Below are 21,507 nucleotides of genomic sequence, written 5' to 3'. Positions count from 1 at the left end.
GAAGGAATATAGACATGGAAGTGCCTCTCCCAACAGTGCTGGGAGAACTAACTGGAGCTCAGAGGACCAGAAATATGGTCCCAGCTGGGTTGGATGGAATACAGACATGGAAGTGGTTCTTCCAAGTCTATTAGCTTCAGAACTTGTTCTCACTTGCATCCCAGCCTGATACGGGGGGCCCTGGAAATAACACGTAAGGATCAGCCTAAAAGATGTCAAGATTCAGAGATAACAGACCAACCATTGTTTTTAGCAAGGAGAACTTATCCCTGCTGCCACTGTTCACCTCTGAAATCTCTCACCATCTCCAGACATGGTCAAGCTGTGCTGAAGGCACCTCAGAGGCACCCACAGCAGTGCTTATATGAATAGAAGTGGTCACCCAGGACAAATGTACTGCTCCACCACTAACAAATTTACAGGGGGATTCAAGGCAAGATGCAGGACCCATGATCTACCTTATGGATATCAAAGCCTATGGCCAGGTTCTCTCCTTTGCCCTCCTTGCGACTGGTCCTTTTTGGCTTCTGCTGGATGGAGATCAGCACCTCATCTTCTGCCTTCTTCACATCAAACACGTACTAGAAGCAAAGGGAGGAAGGTGAGATAGGAATTTTAAGACAGGATCACTTGACAGAGGTGGTGTGGGCACACAGAACCTCTGCTTCTCCTCACCCACCTCACCGTGGGGACAACCTGGTTTTAGTACCAGCACTGAGAGCCCACATCCACTCCTCTTGGGAACTGGTATCACCTTGCCATGACAGAGATGGTTTATTTGGCCTGGTAAATTCAGTCTTTGAATTGCTTAGTAGAATCCCAGGTGTTGAGATGCTGGTGGGTGTTTCAGCCCCTGCAGTCTGCCCCAAGTCCTCCATGGCATGGAAGGAGAAATTGATCATAGAATGGCTTGGGTAGGAAGAGACCTTACAGATCATCAATTTCCAGCCCCCCTGCCATGTCATCCAATCCCACTAGACCTGGTTGCTCAAAGTCCTGTCCAACATCATCTTGAACACTTCCATGGATGGGGCATCCACACCCTCCCTGAGCAACCTGTTCCAGTGTCTTAGTGTCCCTAGATGAAGGCTAATACAGAGCTGAGAGCAGAAATAACTCTCCCACATCCTTAATGACAACTCCATCATATTTCATCTGCTTGTTAGATAAAGGACTCTCAAGAACTTGTCTCTCAAGAACTTATCTCATGTTACTGAGAATCCCAGAGCAGAAAAGGACAGAAGAGCTTGTTCCAAGAGATGAACTTCAGTGCAATGCCTTTCCTGAAGGCCCAGCTAGAAGGAAATCACCCTCTAGATGACAACTCTCCTGGTAAATTTAACACTGCTTCTTAGGTTTTGGCAGAAGAACTGGAATTTGATCCTTCACACCCCAAATTATTCCAAATGGCTCCTAGCCCTGTTTGTCACCAGCTAACCCTGCTACCCCATGGCACACTTTGCTGCTTGCTTGTGCCAAGACTTTCTACACCAGGCACTTGGATGCCCCACCAGGCACTTGGATGCCCTTTCCTTAAAAAAAAACAGGTAAAGTTAGCAGAGCTGGCCTGGATGCTGGTTGTGACTATGCTCAGCTAGAGAATGGTCATGAGCACATTTAATCTAACGGAGGTTTGGTAGCCATTTGGGCCTTCTAAGTCACTACAGGACATTTTAACCGTGTGGAAACACGAGTGAAAGCTCCAGAAAGTCTTTGGCTCTATGACTCACTTGGGGGTTCTGCAAAAAGGTGTCCTTGTGGTTGATACAGCCTCCAGAACGGTTCTTCAAGGGGTCATTACTCCTGGTCCATGCCCCATGTAGCACTGCCTCCTCCCAGGTTTTGTGGATGCTCAGGTAGGATGTGTTGATGAGACGGCACTTGATGATGTCTGTGAAGTATTTGCAGAAATCTTCAAAGGTCATCCTAAGGCAGGAAAAGACAGAGCTGGGTTATGTTGCTCCATTCCCCCAAAACAGCACTGCAGGGATGTTCGTGATCCCCTTGTTAGGGACTGTATGGTGATAGATAACAACAGAGATGGAGATACCTTTCTGACTGCTGATGGATAACAACAGAGATGGAGATACCTTTCTCCATGCATGCAGTAAATACTTCTTCAGTTTAAACAACAGAGCTGTGGGTTCTGGAGCAGCAGAAGCAGAGTAGTGGCTTTTCCTCCACCCAGGGGCACATCTTGTATTGAAACATTCCTGGTGAGGCTGGTTAGGTCAGTACACAGCATCCCAGAATGGTTTGGGTTGGAAGGGACCTTTAATGGTCACCTAGTCCATGCTCTCTGGCATGGACATCATTAACTAGACCAGGTTGCTTACAGCCCCATCCAACCTGATCTGGAATGTTTCCAGGGATGGGGCATCTACCACCTCTCTGGGCAATCTGTGTCAATGTTTCACCACCTCAGTGCAAAAAATTTTCTTCCCAATCTCTAGTCTGACCCTCTCCTCTTTTAGTGTAAAACCATCACCCCTTGTCCTGTCACTAAAAAGTTTTTTCCCATCTTTCTTCTAAGCCCCATGTAAGCACCTTCTTTACAGTTTCTCAGTACCAGGTGACATGGTTTGGATCCAGAGTGATCCAGAGCAGCTTCATGGCCAACCAAAGCTCATGCTGGTGTCCCCAAGGAGGAGGCTTCACTCCAGATCCTAGGGTTTGGAAGGCCATTTGCTCTGGATAGCTGGCTGCATAGAAATGATTTGTACACTTCATGGGGCAGGAGGACTCTTTGCATGTGGCTCATGGTGAAAACCCCCAAAAGGACTCACCAGAACTCTCCATCATCTTCCACCGTCATCCCCATCTTTTCTCTTTCACTTTTACTCACTTTCTGCCACTCCTCAGAGCTGTGGGAAGATGTACAGGATCATTACTGTGGGTGCAAGGGGACACAAGAATTCAAGAGGCCACTTGGTCTTGCTGAGTTATGGGCACAAGGTCAATATAAAGCTCCAGCCATGCAACCAGTCCCTACATTGCTCCAGTTGGCTCATCTTCCAGCTTGGAATTTCAACTTCCTTCCCGACCAGTGGAGCTGCATCCAGCTTGGCAAGATTTTGTTTGGCCAATGACAACCCTATCAGTGAAGATAACAAAAAGGCTCCAGGTTTCCCAGCCCTTGGTTCTTCATCCTCTCCACAGACACCACGGAAGTCAGTGGTGGCAGAGGTTGATTCTCATGGGTGCTATTTTTGTTGGAACAAGATTGGGAGTGGAAAAGAGGGATATAATCATCCTTCAGTAGTGTGAACACGCTGGTGATTTCTCCACACCACAAGAGCCTTAATGAGAAGGTCTGCCAAGCTCAGCCACCCTCCTGCTGACGTCCAGGGACTCCAGAAAAAGGAATTAATCTATCCTTGTGAAACAGCAGGTTTAGGACAAGGGTTCAAGCAGTATCCCACAACTGCCCACCCAACATTATACTTCAGGTCTGGATGCAGCCAAACTGCCTCATGCCTCAAGGATTGCTCATCTTGCCCATCCAATGTTATCCTACAGGTATGGATGGAGCCAAACTGCCTCAAGGATTGCTCATCCTTGCCCATCCAACATTATCCTACAGGTGCAGATGTATCCAAACTGCCTCGTGCCTCAAGGATTGCTCATCCTTGCCCATCCAACATTATCCTACAGGTCTGGATGGAGCCAAACTGCCTTCATGCCTCAAGGATTGCTCATCCAACGTTATCCTACAGGTGTGGATGCAGCCAAACTGCCTCATTCCTCAAGGATTGCTCATCTTTGCCCACCCAACGTTATCCAACAGGTGTGGATGGATGCTCATCCTTGCACATACAATGTTATCCTATGGGTGCGGATGTATCCAAACTGCCTCAAGGATTGCTCCGACCCAGCTTTTCCCACCAAAAAAACAAAGGTGGGAAACCACCCCACCCAACTCACGTGTCACTCCAAGGGCCGTTCCACTCCCGCTCGCCCCAGGGGTTGCGCATCCGGATCATGTCCAACTTCTCTGCCTTGAAGAAGGAGAGCAGCCCGTGGCCCAGGCGCACTTTCCGCACGTCGGTCACCGCGTACGCGTGGCCCTTCACCAGCCCACAGGCCAGCCGGGCCTCCATGTCTGCTGCTGACATGGCCTGGGCAAAGGGACACAAAGGGGATCACAGGATCACAGAATGTTTTAGGTTTGAAGAGACCTCCACGCTCATCCAATCCAACACCATAATCTAGTTAAATTAATTAAACCTAGTTCTTAAGGACCAGGTCCAAATGCCTTTTAAATGCCTCCAGAGATGGTGACTCCACCACTGTCCTGGGCCTTTCCAATGCCTGACAACCCTCTCAGTGAAAAAAATATCTCCTAACATCAGCCTAAACCTCCCCTGGTGCAGCTTCCATCCATTCCCTCTTGGAATCACAGTTCACTAAGGAAAAGAGGCTGTTTCCCTCCTTGCTCCAACCTCCTTTGAGGTAGCTGAAGACAGCAATAAGGTCTCCTCTCACCTCCTCTTCTCCAGACTAAACAACCCCAGCTCCCTCAGCTGCTCCTCACAGGATTTGTGCTCCAGGCCCTTAATGAGCTTTGTTGCCCTTCTCCCCCAGTTTTATGTCCCTGCTATAGTGAGGTGCCCAGAACTGGACACAGGACTCAAGACGTGGCCTCACCAGAGCTGAGTACAGAGGGATGATCACCTCCTTATTCTCGCTGGCCACTGAGTTCCTAACACAAGCCAGGATGCCATTGGCCTTTTGGCCACCTGCACACACTGCTGACTCATATCAACTCAACTATGAACCAATATCCCCAGGTCCCTTTCCAACTTACAGCTCTCTAACCACACTTCCCCAAGTCTGTAGCTCACCATGGGGTTGTTATGACCCAGGTACAGGACCTGGCACTTGGCCTTGTTAAATCTCATACAATTAATCTTGGCCCATTGGTCCAATATGTCCAGGTCCTGCTGTAAGGCTTCCCTACCCTCCAGCAGATCAACACAGCCACCTAGTTTGGTGTCATCTGCAAATTTACTGAGGGTGCACCCAATTCCCTCATCCAAATCATTAATGAAAATAATAAAAAGAAGAGGCCCCAGTACTGAACCCTGGGGGACACCACTCATGGTTGGTTGCCAGCCAGATTTAGTTCCATTCACAACTACTTTTCAGCCTGACCACCCAGCCAATTTTTTATCCAATGCAGGGTATATTTATTCAAGCCAAGTGCCATAAGTTTCTGAAGAACAATTTTGTGACAGTGTCCACCTGTGAGAGATGTGACCACCTTTGCAGGCACTGGGAAAAAAAGAGAGCTCAGGTTTCCCTGCAGGTCCCTCTGAGATGAAGAGGAGAGCACCAGTGCTCCGGGACAGAGACATTTGGGGGATGGATCAGATGCCATTTGAGATCCTGGTTCCTTCCTGGTTTCTGCTACATGAGTTGTCTGAGCTCCCATAATGCCAACCAATAAAGCTCATCCTACTGGTTATAATGGGAGCTCTGGCTCCCAGTGTTTGTAGATGTTCATATGCAAACAACAAAAAAGCTTTTCTCTGGAGGTGAATCCTCTCCTAACATTTAAAGTGGGATGAATCTGGGCTCTTGGACACAGCAATGAGGAATAAAGAGGGTTGGCATCCAGGCATGACTCCATTTGCCATTCCTGGGAAGAAGGAAGGCCCCTTGGCCATAATTTATCTGATCTAATTTAGAAGTCTCCATCAGCATGAGATGACTGCATCCTAAAAATGTGTCACCACATCCATCCAGGGGACAATACTTACTTTGATGGAGCAGCTGATGAGGCCACCTCGGTTGTGCACCTTCAACACACGCTCAAAGAGGAGGTTTCTCTTGGCTTCATCAGCAATGTAGTCCCCTTCAGTCAGGTCAATAGGTTCAGAGACCCCACCAGTAAAGTCCACCAGGGCATCAGCAGTGTTACCTCCATCCAGGGCCTCGTAACAGCCTGACAACCTGAAAGAGGATGACAGGGATGGCACAACAACGCTGGCTTGACATTTTAAGGGGTCTGGGATGGTTCTTGGCATAGATTGGAGAACAGGCACGGGACAAAGTAAAGGAAATTTGAAACCTTGAGGACAGATGTTACTTAAACAAGTGTGGAGCTGGAGGATATTCCACTTTAAGGGCAAATTAAGGCTCGAGAAGGATTTTTTTTCTTACAGTTTCAGTCTGTTTGAGCTACGTCCTACTCCCACCCCAGTAAAGCTCTCGTTTCCACTGATGAAAACCAACCCATGAATGAACAGGGAAGAAAAACTGAGTGTCCATGGCCCATGTAGCTGCCTGGGTACCTACTTGGCATAAGCTTTCTCCACCAAGGCACACCAGAACTCGTTCCTGGAGTTGGAGTGGCAGTAGATGAGCTGGTTGTGCAGTGTGGGCAGGCGGTCATCGATCACCACGTCCAACCACTGCCCAAAACGCCAGAACTGGAAGTGGAAGATCCCAGCATAGCTCTCAGGTTTCTCAGAATTCCACTCCTGCTCCTTCCAGTCTGGGATAACCTGTGAGAAAGGAGGCACGTGCACCTAAGTTATTAGTGGGTTTTTTTTGTTTTTGTGGGTTTTTTGGGTTATTTTTTGTTTTTTTTTTTTTTCTGGGTTTGACTCTCCTCCTGGAACTCCAGACAGAGTCAAGGAGGAATATGATGGGGATGGATTTGCTTAGAGCCTGTTAGGGACAGATTTTGGAGCCAGTTCTCCAATGAAGACTCAATTGTCATGGACTGGAATAGCTTAGACTCCATCCTGCCTTGGAAATGGAGTTAAAGACCTTTAACCTCTGCAATGGCTTTAAACTGGAAGAGGGGAGATTTAGATTTGATATTAAGAAGAAATTCTTCAATATGAGGGTGGTGAGACCCTGGCCCAGGTTGCCCAAGCTGTCTGGTGTCTGCACCATCCCTGAAAGTGTCTCAGCCCAGGTTGGATGGGACATTGAGTAACCTGGGCTGTGGGAGGGGTCCCTGCCCATGCAGGGGGGTTGGAATTAGATGATCTTTAAGCTCCCTTTCAACCCAAATTATCCTGTGGTTCTTGTAATTCTGCTCTGGACATTTGCTGCCATCTGCTGCTGTAGACAGGCTATTGGAGCAGAGCAGTCCTCAATCTGACTAGGGATGGTTATTTTTACAACCACATTTTTCTTCATTTTACTGTCAATAAAGTACTACTAAGAGAAGATCCTCCTACTTGGTTCTGGTGTGACTTGACCAGTCCAAGACCAAGTGTTGTATTCATCTACCTGTTGGGAATGAACAGGGACCAGACCTTCTGCATACTTTGAAGGTCTTTTCCAACCTAAATGATCCTATGATTCTATAAAAGTGGGAAAAATGAGATACCCACCTCCACAGCTACCACATTCATCCAAGCAAGCATGGAGAGGTGACTTCCTTAAAGGAGGAAAAACAAGAATGTGGAGTGGAAGAAACCCTAGAGCAGCAAAAGGGCTGATGGAGTGCAGGTTTGGGGTCATTCCCATCTGCACTGGGCACAAGCAGAGGGTAAATGCCAATGAGCACAGCCCTTCATGGCTGTGGGCACCACCAGCTTTGCTTGGGATGAAAAATCCACCCAAAATCCACCCAATGGGCACAGCCATGCTACAGACAGGGGGATCTGCTTTTTAATTAGAACTGGGACATGGGCACAGAGCAAGGATTTTTTTCCACCACAGCTTAGCACTTGTTGAGGGTGAAGGCAACATGGTCATGGCAAAGGTGGGTGATATCTAATAAATTTGGTTGATCATTGACAAGGACTGATTCAGCTGCAGTAATGTGAGTGTCCACACCTCTGCTTCCTTACTCACCTGTTCCCAAAGCATCATGACCTCAGTGAGGAAAAATCCCAACAGGCCCATAAGGAAAATTATGTTCCAATACATTAAATAATCACTGTCCTGTGGAGACAGCTATGGATGTTGAGGTGGCACAGGACAAAACACCACAATGCCATGTGGGAAGGGGCTCTCCAGGAATTCCCAGGTAATGGTGAGACCCCATGCATTGTGCTTTGGCCCCTGTCCAGCTGCTGGAGCCTTCTGCTTTCTTTTTGCCTGCCATCAAGATTTATATAATCACAGAATGGTTTGGGTTGAAAGGAACCTTGAAGATCATCCAGTTCCAATCCCCTGCATGGGCAGGGACCCCTCCCACAGCCCAGGTTGCTCCAAGCCCCATCCAACCTGGGCTGAGACACTGCCAGGGATGGGGCAGCCACAGCTTCCTTGGGCAACCTGGCACAGGGGCTCAGCATCCTCATAGCAAAGAATTTCTTCATCATATGTCATCTAAATCTCCCCTCTGCCAGTTTGAAACCTTTGTCCCTATTCCTATCACTTCAGGCCCTACAATAAAATCTCTCCTCATCTTTCCTGTAGCCTTTTCAGGCACTGGAAAGTGCTCCAAGGTCTCCCTAGAATTTTTCTTCTTGAAGTTGAACAACCCCAACTCTCTCAGCCTGGCTCCAGAGCTGCTCCAGCCCTCTGAGCATCTTCTTGGCCTCCTCTGGACTCACTCCAACATCTCTATGACCTTTCTATGCTGTGGGCTCCAGAACTGGGCACAACCTTCCAGAGTCCCCTTTTTCTAGAGATTCTCCTGACTTCTTAGCTGCCAGCAAAGGTCCAACTCCAGGCTTCTAGTGCTCCTGCAATGAAATATTAATGATGCCATCAGCTTTGTGAACTCCCTGGCGCTCTTGAGTTGTCTGGATCAATAGGAGCAAAGCAGACAGTGCCATGGCAAAAAAAAAAAAGCCTCTTTTGGAGGGTTTGGTGTTCTCCAGGAGTGCTAACAATGACGCCCTGGACTTCCTCTGGGACAGTGCCAGGGAAAGTCAGACAGCCCTCCATTAGTCCCCATCGATTTCCTCCTGACTGGAGCTCATCCTAATGAATTGTCACAGAGGAGCATGGTGCTGATCAACTCACTATTAATGTGGGCTGAGAAATGATAATGGCATTGATTAGGAGCAGCTTGTCAGGCAGAGCTGGGAGTGACAGCTTCCAGCTGGCTGGTTCTGAGACTCACCATGGATATCACTGGTGGCAGGAGATGCTTACTGGTCCTGCCACCATCCTTCTCTGGCCCTTCATAGAGGTGAAAACCACCCTCTGTTCCTGAAGGCAGCAAAATTACTCAACTTTCATGCAGAGCAGGATCCAGGAGTAAGGAAAGGTCCATGTTTCAACATTCACCCAAGTGGAGCCTGCTCTCCAGAGCCCAATCTGTCTTCAACCCACCAAAAAGCAAAGTGTGAGCTCAAACATCAGGTTCCTTCTCGCAGAGAAGGTTCCTCCCACACAAGCCAAGGATCCCTCCTCTGGATCCCCCCCCATGGCCGAGGTCTCCCCCTGGCTGTAGGGGAGATGTGGCAGCTCAGGATGTGGTTGGTGCCTATCAGGTCACCAGATTTCAAGGCACACAACACAACCCCCACCTCTGACTTGACACTGCCCATTACCTAAAGGATTAACCTGGACCACATCTTCAAATCCCAGAAGGAGATGGAGCCCAATTCCCTCCAGGAAGTCATCATGCAACTGAAGTCCATGGCTCCCGCCCACTCCTAGGAAACCCCTCCAGGTTAATGGTTGGACTTGGTAGTTTTAAAGGTCTTTTTCCAGCCAAAATGGTTCTATGATCTCCATCCTTCCTCAGTGGATACTGGAGAACAAGCCATGGATCACTCATCCTAGGATCCCCCTGGACTCGACTTGGTTGTGTGACAGTGGTGGAGTAGAGACCAGAGATCCTCATTCATCCAACTATGCTGCTTTTTTGTCCCAAAATCTAGAGCTTCAACACCTTTTTGTGGGACAAACTTAAAGTGAAAGACAGAAACAGATAACTTTTGAGCCCAGAAACACCAGGCTCATTTCCCTAAGTTGGTTTAGAACTTTTTCTCATTTTTCTTTAGGAGTGGCTAATTAAGACAAAACTCTGGCAGCCCTGGAGAAACATTCTGGTTAGAAGGAAGAGTTGGTAGATGCTGATTCCTCCAAGCAGAGGCTCTTCTGCTGAGAACCTTCCAGCTCAGGAAGGATAAGGAGGAACCCAGCTGTGTCAGTCTGCTGAACTGTGGTACAAACAGGGATAAAATCCCCCGGGGGGATGGGACAGAGTGGTGGCTCTGAAAGCCTTTGTGGGATCTTAAGGGTAAGGAAAGTTTCAGTTCTTGGTATAAAGATTCTGGCTCATTTGCCCTGCAGCAGAGAAAAACCACACACACCCCACTCACATCCCACCCCCAGCTCTGATGGAGAGGAGGATCCACCCAAGGACAGATGTCTTCCCCTCTTCTGCCCAGATTATACCCCTAAACCACACAAACAGCTAAATGCTCCACTAAGCCTTTTACACAAAGGGCAAAGGAGAGAAATGTTCATTTTACTTTTTTACAGGAGACAAAGAGGTGCTCAAAAAATACCAACAGTGACTTGAAAACTGGTGGGTGCTGCTTTATTGCACACAGGACTGGGGCAGCTTCCAAAAAGAGCACGAAGAAGAGACACACAGCCTGAGTCCTGAAGAGGAACCTTGTTGACAAGGTGTTTATTGACTGTGGTACATCAATTCCCAGCAAGGTATCTGCAGCAGGAACTCCACCCCAACAACCAGCAATGTAGCAATGGAATATTGTGAGACCTGGCATGTAAAAACCCTTTTGGATGTTGGCAGGAGCTCCTGTTATTGGGTCAAATGTGGTTTGTAGTCAGGAGCTCTGCCCTGGGATGAATGAAGAAGGGTCTCCTATAGGAAAATCTGTCTGGAAGCCTAGAACTGGGTTTGGCCCATGGTGTGTTCATGCTATGGCCAAACAGGGATCAACCCAATTTTATCTCTCTTCTTTCACTGAAGAATTTCTTGGGGTCTAAACAAAGACATCAGCTTCTGTAGCACTGCCCATGGTTATGGGCAGGACTCAAAGTTCCCACCATCTCACCATCCCACAGCTGATCTTCCTCCTTTCCTTCTCCTCTCTGCCTGGCAAAGTTTGTGCAAATCATTTTATCACTATTATTGGGCTGAGGGGCATGTAATCTGCATCTCTGGAGGCTCTGAAGAAGAGGTTGGACTGTTTTGTGGACAATCCACACCAGTGAGTAAGGAATGGGTGCAAAGTACTTTGTTCTGGCTTTCCCATCATTGCCTCCTCCTTAAACATCTCCGGGAAATCTCAGTCCACACCTTGAGGAGTGCTCAGCCACACTTTGGTGCTATCTGAGCAAAAAGACCAAGTGTAATAATGCCTGACTCTTTCAAAGGACATTTCTACCTGTGGGTCTCAAGAAACTTCACCAAAGTACCATCAGCTTTTTGGTAGAGAAAAAAGGAACTTCCAAAGTTAGCAGTTTAGTCACAGTGATGGGACAAACCAGCACAAAACACCCACCTGCTCCTGAACTTCTCTGCTCCCATGGCCACCCTGCCTCAACATTTTGGGAGGGCAGGAGATCCTGCTTTTTGGGGACAGCAGCAGCAGGTTCCCGCTCCATGGTTTCCAAAGTGCTCTGCAGCCTCAGGCTCCCTACAGGTGCTTCAGAATAAAGATATTCACAGGTGTATTAAGGCCAGAAGGATGAACAAATGGGGTTTGCTGCAGGGTACTCACTGCTGGCTCACTTCCCTGGCTCTGCACATCCCCTCCCTGCTCCAACCCATCTCAGGATCAACAGTTTCCAGGCAGCACAAGGTGGGCACCATCTTGAGGAACACCTCCCCACGCTGCCTCCCAGCAAGAAATGGTGATGGCTGTCAGCAAAAGGGTGGTCCAGCCTCCCTGCACTGGTTTGCCTGGCAAGGTTTGTGGTCTGCAGAATACAGCATGTTCAGATGTACTCCAGCCTCACAGCAAGGGGATCCTCCATGGGATTGGTCTTCAGAGACACCAAGCAGCCCCAGTCACAGTGGGAGTCACTGCATCCTGCAAGCACTCAGCATCCTTGCTAGGAGAAGCACTCCCTGGCAAACAAGCCCTTCCTTTTTAACATCTGGGATAGAAACTGGAATCCAAAGCTCTCTCCAGATTGTCTCTGCTGTTTCTAGAATGGCAATTTTTAATTTTTCCTTTTTCTTTTTTTTTTCTGGTACCCAGGTGCCACCGTCGAGAGGGCTCAGGGCAGCCTCATACTTCCAAGCCAGTGAGACCCCGTGTCAGTCAGACCTGGTGATTCCCTGCTGAGGGCACAAAGATGCAGTTTGGAACTCTAAGCACACACAGCAGCAAGCTCAATGCACATCCTCCCTCCTCCCCATCGTCCAGGCAGAGGGCAGCATCTCTGGAGAACGTTTTGCTGGGTGAGGGCTACAGGAGCACTGAGCTGTTCTCCATCCACTTTTTCACAGCCCCTCAGTGAAGAACCACATGAAAACAACCAAGAACTGGACCGAGAGAAAGAAAAACAAAGACAAAAGCACAACTGGAGCAAGGAGGGCTGAGCAAGAAGGGCTCAGGCTTTAAAAATGATGGAACCCTTCAGCTGAGCTGGTTCGAGGCCGTCGGTGAAAGTGAAGAGGAAATACATCACCTTACGGATCTGGGCTAATTCTGCTACCCTCTCCCCAAATTCCTGGGCATCTGCCTCGTTGCATTCCACCTCCTTGGCTCCTGGCTTCTTCCAGAAGATACCCACTGGCTCCAGCAGCTGCCGATTCATCAGGTGGGTGAGATCAGGAGTCCAGTGCTGGGAGGTCCCAGTCACCATCACCTTCCCAGCTCTCTCCAGCTGGATGTTCCAGCGAAGGAAGCTGAGGTTGTGCTGTTGGATGAAATCCACTCGGTAGACGTGCTCGTTGGGCTGTAGCAGCTTCTCCCCATCCTGGGGTTTGGTGTTTTTCTGCTGGAGGCTCTGGAATCTCAGCCGCATGCAGCGGGTGAGCTGCTCATCCCGGATGAAGGGCAGCTCCAGCATCCCTGCCTCAGCTGCCATTCCCACAGCTGCTCCTCAGCAAGGTTTAGCTCTCTCCAAGAGGAGACGCAGGAGGAAAACAAAAAGGAATAAAAAAAAAAAAAAAAAAAAAAAAAAGCCACCAAGCCCCTAGAGCCCCTCTCCACAGTCCCAGCAGTGCTAAGCAACCCAGGCCAATGACGCAAAACAAGCTCCAGGGCTTCCTCTGGGTGCCCTCTGCCTGATTTGTGGATTTGGAGCTGATGGTGCTGCTGAGCATGATAATCTATAGGGAAGGGATGTCTGATGTCAGCCTCCCTGGCAACCTCCCTGACAACCGTGGCTGGTTTTATCTGCAAGGAAGGCGTGCAGGCAGGGATGTCACCTGGCACTGCCTTTCTCTGAGTTAATGCTTGGAAAGGGGATTTTGGAGGGGTTGGGTCCAAAAGCAGGACTTCCTACAAGGATTAATCAGGTTGCCTGGGCCTTTTTCCAGTCCATCTTTGAGTATCAACGTGGAGGGAGATGCCACAGCCCCTCTAGGCTCCTCTTTCAGTGTTTGACCATGCTCATGCTGAATTATAGAATCAGGTTGGAAAAAAACCTTTATGATTATCAAGTCCAACAGCTTGGAAAGGTATTCTGGAGGGGTTGGGTCCAACCTGTGGCTCAAAACAGGACTTCCTACAAGGATTAATCAGGTTGCCTGGGCCTTTTTCCAGTCCATCTTTGAGTATCAGCATGGATGGAGATGCAACAACCCCTCTAGGCTCCTCTTTCAGTGTCTGACCATGCTCATGCTGAATTATAGAATCAGGTTGGAAAAAAACCTTTGTGATTATCAAGTCAAACAGTTAACCCAGCACTGCCAAGGCCACCACTACACCATGTCCCTCAGCACCATATCTCCATGTCTTTTATACACCCCCAGGGAAGGGGACTCCACCATTGCCCTGGGCAGCCAGGGAGAGACTCAAGTGAGCCTGAGGGAAGCCTGATGTCCTCTGAGCTCTTGTCCCACTTGTTTATGGGCTTTAAAACAACTGTTGGTCCAGCCCTTGGGTCTTAAAACTTAAAAATGCCTTCAGGTAATCCTGGAGACCTTGTTGAGCTGAGCTACATGTAGCAATAGACTTTGCTTTGACTGCCTTGCTTCTTTTATCCCCTTGTATGGTGGTAAGAAAAGGAGAAATGACTTTGCACCTGATGATGAACAAATTGTGGTGGGGGTCCAGCCCTCAGGTACCTGATGTTCCTCCCCTGCCCTGTTGAGGCAAAAAATCATCCTTGATGTCCCAGTATAGGTTGGGGGCTGACCTGCTGGAGAGCAGTGTAGGTGAAAGAGACCTGGGGGTCCTGGTAGACAAGAAGATGCCCATGAGCCAGCAATGTGCCCTTGTGGCCAAGAAGGCCAATGGCATCCTGGGGTGCATTAGAAAGGGTGTGGTTAGTAGGTCAAGAGAGGTTCTCCTCCCCCTCTATTCTGCATTGGTGAGGCCGCACCTGGAGTATTGTGTCCAGTTCTGGGCCCCTCAGCTCAAGAAGGACAGGGAAGTGCTTGAAAGAGTCCAGCGCAGAGCTACTGAGATGATTAAGGGAGTGGAACATCTCCCTTATGAGGAAAGGCTGAGGTAGCTGGGTCTCTTTAGTTTGGAGAAAAGGAGACTGAGGGGTGACCTCATCAATGTTTTCAAATATGTAAGGGGTGAGTGTCAGGGAGATGGAGTTAGGCTTTTCTCAGTGGTGACCAGTGATAGGACAAGGGGTAATGGGTGTAAATTGGAGCATAGGAGGTTCAAGTTGAATATCAGAAAGAATTTTTTTACTGTAAGGGTGACAGAGCCCTGGAACAGGCTGCCCAGGGGGTTTGTGGAGTCTCCTTCACTGGAGATATTCAAAACCCTCCTGGACACGTTCCTATGTGATGTACTCTAGGGGGCCCTGCTCTGGCAGGGGGGGTTGGACTAGATGATCTTTCGAGGTCCCTTCCAACCCCTATGATTCTATGATTCTATGATTCTATGAATAAAGAACTCCAGCTTCCAGACCAAAATAGACTTTGGGACCTCAGTGCCCTCAGAGCCATCTGGTCATGGCATCCCATCTGAGACTGCCCTGCACTCTGGAAGCATCAGAGAGGGAAGAAGGCCAGGATAGGTGATGGAGATGCAGAGTTGTCTGCATCACTTGGCTCCAGAGTCTGCCCCCTGTCCCTTGTTAAGCAACAGCAATGTAATCTGGGGGAGCACAGGTATAGATCCAGACAATCTGTTGGAAATCCAGACTGCTGGAAATTATTTAAACATCCCCTAGAAAGCCCAGCCTATCTTGAGATAAATCAAAAAGGTCAAGGGAGGTGATTCTCTCCCTCTGTTCCACTCTCGTGAGACCCTGCCATGAAGTGTTGAGTCCTGTGCTTGGAGTCTCAACACAAGAAGGAGATGGAGCTGTTGAAATGAGTCCAGAGGAGGCCACAGAGATGATCAAAGAGCTGGAGCAGCTCTCCTAAGAGGCTGAGAGAGAGAAAAGAAGACTCCAGGGAGACCTTAGAGCACCTCCCAGCACCTGAAGGGGCTGCAGGAAAGCTGGGGAGGGACTTTTCACTGGGGCATGGAGTGATAAGATGAGGAGGAATGGTTTTAAACTGGAAGAGGGGTGATTTAGATTAGATTTTAGGAAGAAATTCTTTTGTGTGAGGGTGCTGAGACCCTGTCCCAGGTTGCCCAGAGAAGCTGTGGCTGCCCCCTCCCTGGAAGTGTTCAAGGCCAGGCTGGAGCAACCTGGTCTAGTGGGGGTTGGAGTCAGATGATCCTTAAGGTCCCTTCCAGCCCAAAACACTCTGATTCTATGATTTCAAGGCCTTCATTTCTGTTCATGCTCTAATCCCTGCACATCCAGCAGAGGTTTTGTCTCTTTGGACCAAGAGGTTTATCTCTACACTTGACATCCCCCAGTTTGCTTTCAGAATTGCTGCTGCACTTTACAGCCAAGCTCATTATTTGCAACTCATCATAAGCCCTCAAAGCACCAGGGAAGTGGTGGATTACCCAACATTGGATATCTTAAAGATTCATCTGGGTAGGTAACTGGCCCATCTTGTATGTATCCTAGATTTGCCAAGAAAGGTTGACCAGATGATCCTTGAGGTCCCTCCCAACTTGGAATGCTAGGATTGATTCTAAGATAAGCACCTTGCAAGGTGTGAACAAAGGTCCCATCCAATTCCCAGGTCTCCAGAAGCCTGGCTGACCACACAGCAAACGTAACATCAATGGGAGCACAACCCTTGGAGAGCACTGCAGCTTTTGGCTTTGCCAGAAAAAAAAAAACCCACCTTTCTGAAAGGAAGAGGAGTCAGGTAAAAGAAGACTCTCTAAAAATTAAAGGCATGGAAAAAGCAAAGTCACAAACACCCCCAGCCAAATTGTCAAGGGAGGAAAAGCAATGCAATTGGCAAACTGAAATAATGAGGTGTCCAAAGGGACCTGGTTCTGTTGGGTTGGCATTTCCCAGGGCAGGGCTGGAAGTCAATGGTGAGGAGGGAAGACAACTCAGCCCCTTGCCCTTGGGACACAGAAGGCCCAAGCTAAACAAGCCCTGGAACCCCCCTTGGCACCACAGACACGATGGGAGGAAACCTTACAGCTTACCCAGAAACCAGCAACAACTGCTCTGCTCCCATACAAAGGAAAACCTTGATTTTAAGAGAAAAGGGGGATGCTGGAGCAGACACAAATCCCTGAGCTTAGTGTTCACCATCAGAAAGGTACCACAGCAAACAGAGCCCATGGAAAAGTGAAGGGTTGGAGGGGCTCCTTTTGGGTCCACTGCAGTAGGAGGCTGGGGGTGAAGCAGGTGATGCTTCTGCAACCATGGTAGGGCTTGGGTGGCTGCCTTTTGCAGTAAAATCTCAGAAAAGATGCTTGCAACTTGTTTTCTTGCCCTATGAAGAACCCACCCATCTTGGTTTTCACAGGACTGACTCCTTTTGTAGCTGAAGACACAGTGGGGATGGGCACAGAATGGCCATGGATGTGGCACTCAGCATCTCCTCCCCTCCTATACCTCTGTGGATTTTTTGGGCAGCTTGGGAGAGGCATTAATACCCACAACAATTCCTACCTGCCCTAGAGTAAGGTGTCTCCTTGCCAAAACAGCAGCCAAAGAGAAGTAACACCATGGGAAGTACAGAAATGGGGCCAAACACTGAGCATTATGAATTTTCTTTGTGGTTTTCGGGTTATTTTGGAGTGGGGAGGGTCAGATTTGTGATCTGGAGGGTAGGCTGGGGCTTGATTTGCTTATAGAATCATAGAATTGTTTGGGTTGGAAAAGACCTTTAGGATCATCTGTTCCAACCTTTAACCCAGCACTGCCATGACTAAACTTTGTCCCTCAGCACCCCATCTTTAAACACCTCAAGGAATGGCGACTCCAGCACTGCCTTGGGCATCCTGGTTAAGAAAAAAGTGGCCAAAATTTTAGCTTGAGTGTGACTGTAGATGTGATGAATTCCCCTTGAAAGACAGTCCTTGCAGGGAGGGTTTTGCACACCAAGTTTTTCAGGACCTAAGGCATCCCTGAAGAACTCGTTTTTGGGTCAGACAAATAAAACATGAGGCCAAAGTGTTGAAGAAGATGCTTTTCCCTGTCTCAGGGAACCACTTACCTTCTGCCACAGAGATTCCCGGGATGCCAGGGAGGAGCAGGCAGCCACGAACCAGCAGTTTCCAACCTGGCCCTGGTGTAAGTCATGGGAGCTGATCCCATCCACAAAGAGATGTGGATCATCACAGATTTCCTGTGGGGCAGGAGAAAAAACAACATATTTGATAAGTGTCCTGGTTTGGGGCAGGATAAAGGTGATTTTCTGTCTTGTGCTTTTGCTTTCAGCTCAGTCTCTTGTAAGCAGCTGCACTGCTGAAATGAACAGCAAGTTTCTCAGGCAGTGGCTGCTGCTGGGACTGATAACACTTGATGTTTATAGTTACAGCCAGAGCCTGGGGTGCAGAACCAGGGACACTGCTCAGCTCTGAGCAACATTTTGCCCTCCAGAAGGAGAAAAGAGATCCCACCTGCAGCCCTCCTTTGGGGAAGAATGGACAAGATAGATTCCAGAACTGACCAAACAGAGGATTCCATCCCATCCACCTCATCCTCAGGATAAATTTGAGGGATCACCAGGGTCAAACCCCTTCCTGCTTCCCCTTCTTCCCCTCTCCCTCTTTGCTTGGGCATCCTGGGAGGATCCCATCCCTTCCTCTGCCTGTGCTCCTGATCCATCCCAGCCTGAATCTGTGTGTTCCTGCCTCCAGCTCCCAACTGCTGCTGACCCCAGGATTTCAGCCTGGATTTTCCCAGGGCTGCCCTGCAGCCTCTGTGGTGACGTGAGAGTTATTGGGGGGAGGGGAGGGAAGGAACATGATATCAATTTTCCTGTCTATTTGTATAGATTTAGTAATTTTTCCCATTTATCATTCCTGTTTCATTCAAGCTGTGTAGTTCAGTTCCCAACCCATCAGTCTCTCTCCCTTATTCTCTCTCCTTTCTTTATCAGGGAGGAGAGGGGGGATTAATAGACAGCAGCTGTTATTTGGTTTAATTGCCAGGACAGTGTTAAACCCTGACAGCATCTCAGGGAGGAAGTGAAGCAAGGCTCCCACAGCCCAGGTTGCTCCAAGCCCCATCCAACCTGGGCTGAGACACTGCCAGGGATGAGGCAGCCACAGCTTCCTTGGGCAACCTGGCACAGGGGCTCAGCACCCCCATAGCAAAGAATTTTGTTTATTATATGTCATCTAAATCTCCCCCCTGCCAGTTTGAAACCTTTGTCCCTATTCATACCACTCCAGGTCCTACAATAAAATCTCTCCTCAGCTTTCCTGGAGCCCCTTCAGTCACTGGAAGATGCTCTTTCCTGGAGCCTTCTCCAGGCTGAAGAACCCCAACTCTCTCAGCCTGTCTCCAGAGCTGCTCCAGCCCTCTGAGCATCTTTGTGGCCTCCTCTGGACTCACTTCAACATCTCCATGCCCTTTCTATGTTGTGGGCTCCAGAACTGGACCAGGCTGCTTCAAGCCCCATCCAATAATGTTTAATTTAAGCATCTCATTATGTTTCATTTAAAGGAGTGTAAAGAAAAGCAGATTTTGTGTCTTCTTTCACACCCCCCCAGTCTTCCAGGCTGGCTGCACCCAGAGTAATGTATTCCCCCAAACTGCACATGAGGACTTGCATTGCCTCTGCCCATCACGGAGAGGAAGAGGAATTGCTGCTCCATAAGCATCTCCTGCTACTCCCAGCTATCCCAGCCAGCACCATACACCTGAAAAACAACCTCAGCTCCATCCAGACACGAGCTGGGCAGGGATCAAACCCAAGGGAGCAGACTAATTCCCTCCCAGCTGCTGGTGTTGCAGGAGGTTGGGATAAGCACTAGAGGGAAGCAAGCTGACGTCCACCAGATGCCAAGAGGCATCTGAGCTCCTCATCGTGGCTCAGAGCTGAGAGGGGTGGGAGAGGAGCACTGAGATCTACCTCCTGTTTTACACCACCTGCAGGGGTGCTGCACCCATCACCCATCACTTCTGTCAGTGACAGGGATGTCTGCAAGATCAGCTCTTAATGATCCTGCTCTGGGAGGCAGAGCCACCTCAAATTCGCCCCATTTGAGGGCCACAGCTCCACCTTCTACCCCTGGGGGAACCTGCAGTGCACAAAAAAATAATAATAAAAAATAAAAAATAAAAAATAAAAAATAAAAAAAATAAAAAAGGAGGTGCCTGGCATTATGTAGACAAGAAAGCAAGGTAGAGGGTGTCAGATGCTATGGGACTTTTCCTGAGAGCAGAGCTGCCCTTTAGCCATGATTTCAGACTCACAGACTAGTTTGGACTGGAAGGGACCTTCAAGATCCTCCAGTTCCAATCCCCTGCCAATGACAGGGACACCTCCCACCAGCCCAGGTTCCTCCAAGCCCCATCCAGCCTGGACTTACACACTTCCAGGGACGGGGCAGCCACAACATCCCTGGGCAACCTGGTCTCACCACTCTCATAGTGAATTTTTTCCTCGTGTCTAACCTCTGTCTACCTTCTTCCAGTTCAAAGCCATCACCAGGAAAGAATTTGCACATTAACCCCCCTCTGGTTGATCATTTTTCAGAGGGCAGCCCTGTGTACTCATCAAAAGAGCCTTCCCTGGCAGGGATGCAACTCATCAGACCCTAATTTCTCAGACCTATGGGAGCAAGGAAGGTGCTGGAATCACTCATGCCAGCACCAGCTCCTTCTGCAAACTCACTTCTTGTATGATTCAGGATCTCTTCCCACAACTGCAGATGGGTCTCTAAGGGTGGATTGTTCCTGGAGGATTCACTCAGCCAGCTCTTCAGGTGTTTCCCATCCAGGCCCACACTGGGATGTCTGTTTTAAGGGGCTTTTGGTCCTGTGTGGTTGTGGATGAAAGCACATCCCTGCTCTACAACTTCTCAGCCCATGGGCTTTTTTAACCTCCTTCCCTCCTAGTGTGCAAAACCTCATGGTTCAGCTTGCAGCTGAACTGGAAGTTTCTCAGGATCACAAAGGTTGCCAAATATCACAACTCTCTGCTGGGGCAGGGGGTGACAGCCTCTCCCTTGACCCAGGTTCTTGCATGCCCGCTGCCTGGAAAAGCTTTGGAGAAGGAGTGATGCTTGGCAAGATTGGCCCAGCATGATATAGAGGCTTGGCTGGAAGGAGACATCAGGTGAACACTGCACACAAGTCCCTCACAAGTCCCTCACACCCTCAGCAAGACAAGAGGGCACGGTCTCAAGTTGTGCCAGGGGAGGTTTAGGTTGGACATTAGAAAGAATTTCTTGATGGAGAGGGGGATCAGGCATTGGAATGGGCTGCCCAGGGAAGGGGTGGATTCTCCATCCCTGGAGATATTTAAAAAGAGACTGGATGTGGCACTGAGTGCCATGGGCTGGGAACCACGGGGGGAGTGGATCAAGGGTTGGACTTGATGAGCTCTGAGGTCCCTTCCAACCCAGCCAACTCTATGATTCTATGATTCTATGAGAATGGTCACCACATCCTCCCAGGAGACCACACTGAGGGGCAGAGAGGGGCTCTCATGATTCCTTGCAGATGGAATACCCCCAGGGCACAGGACTGGTCTTGATCCCAGTGGATTCCCTGTGATCCTAAGCACAGATTCACCAAACCAGTGCTGTTTCAAAGAACTTCTGGAGATCACCCAGTCCATCCCATCAGCTCCAGCAGGTTGTCCAGGACCATGTCCAGTCAGGTTTTAAACACCTCCAGGGATGGAGATGCCACAACCTCTCTAGGCAGCTTGTGCAAATTTTTGGTCCACTCTCAAAGTCAAAAAGTTTTTTTTTCTGTGTTTAAATGGAATTTCCCATTTTTCAGTTTGTGCTCATTCTCTATCGCACTCTCCACCACTGAGAAGTCTGGCTCTGTCTTCTTCATTCCCTGCCATCAGGCATTTGTTAAAATCCCCCTGAGCCTTCTCCAAGCTGAAAAGTCTCAGCTCTCTCAGCCTCTCCCCATGTCAGATGCTCCAACACTGCTAAGCTGACACCAGCCTCATCTGCGGGTCAG

At 49.0% G+C, this 21,507-nt stretch overlaps 2 protein-coding genes across 3 annotated transcripts in view; both read right to left on the bottom strand.

Annotated features, from left to right (window-relative positions):
* The window catches only part of CAPN5 (calpain 5), a 65,659-nt gene that overhangs the window by 9,438 nt on the left and 34,714 nt on the right, over window positions 1-21,507 (bottom strand). The window contains exons 3-9 of one of the 2 annotated variants that reach the window (XM_071766897.1): window positions 17,570-17,701; window positions 6,301-6,509; window positions 5,763-5,955; window positions 3,925-4,118; window positions 2,787-2,864; window positions 1,731-1,926; window positions 459-581 (exon numbers count right to left, since the gene is read on the bottom strand). In XM_071766897.1, the coding sequence (XP_071622998.1) occupies window positions 459-581; window positions 1,731-1,926; window positions 2,787-2,864; window positions 3,925-4,118; window positions 5,763-5,955; window positions 6,301-6,509; window positions 17,570-17,701 (1,125 nt within the window). The remainder of the gene's footprint in view (window positions 1-458; window positions 582-1,730; window positions 1,927-2,786; window positions 2,865-3,924; window positions 4,119-5,762; window positions 5,956-6,300; window positions 6,510-17,569; window positions 17,702-21,507) is intronic. The other variant, XM_071766960.1, reaches the window with a different exon arrangement.
* OMP (olfactory marker protein) lies at window positions 10,535-17,701 on the bottom strand. The gene is made up of 2 exons (XM_071767708.1): window positions 17,570-17,701; window positions 10,535-12,975 (listed from the first exon to the last, which is right to left on the bottom strand). Exon 2 carries the CDS (start codon window positions 12,940-12,942, stop codon window positions 12,463-12,465), a length of 480 nt encoding a protein of 159 aa, XP_071623809.1. The 5' UTR covers window positions 12,943-12,975; window positions 17,570-17,701; the 3' UTR covers window positions 10,535-12,462.

This window comes from Heliangelus exortis, chromosome 1, assembly GCF_036169615.1.
Source record: "Heliangelus exortis chromosome 1, bHelExo1.hap1, whole genome shotgun sequence".
Classification (NCBI taxonomy): domain Eukaryota; kingdom Metazoa; phylum Chordata; class Aves; order Apodiformes; family Trochilidae; genus Heliangelus; species Heliangelus exortis.
This window is presented reverse-complemented; position numbering and strand designations above follow the sequence as displayed.

Bases quoted from the DNA above. Each gene is read 5' to 3' on its own strand.
- OMP (XM_071767708.1), bottom strand. From the start codon at position 12,942: ATGGCAGCTGAGGCAGGGATGCTGGAGCTGCCCTTCATCCGGGATGAG.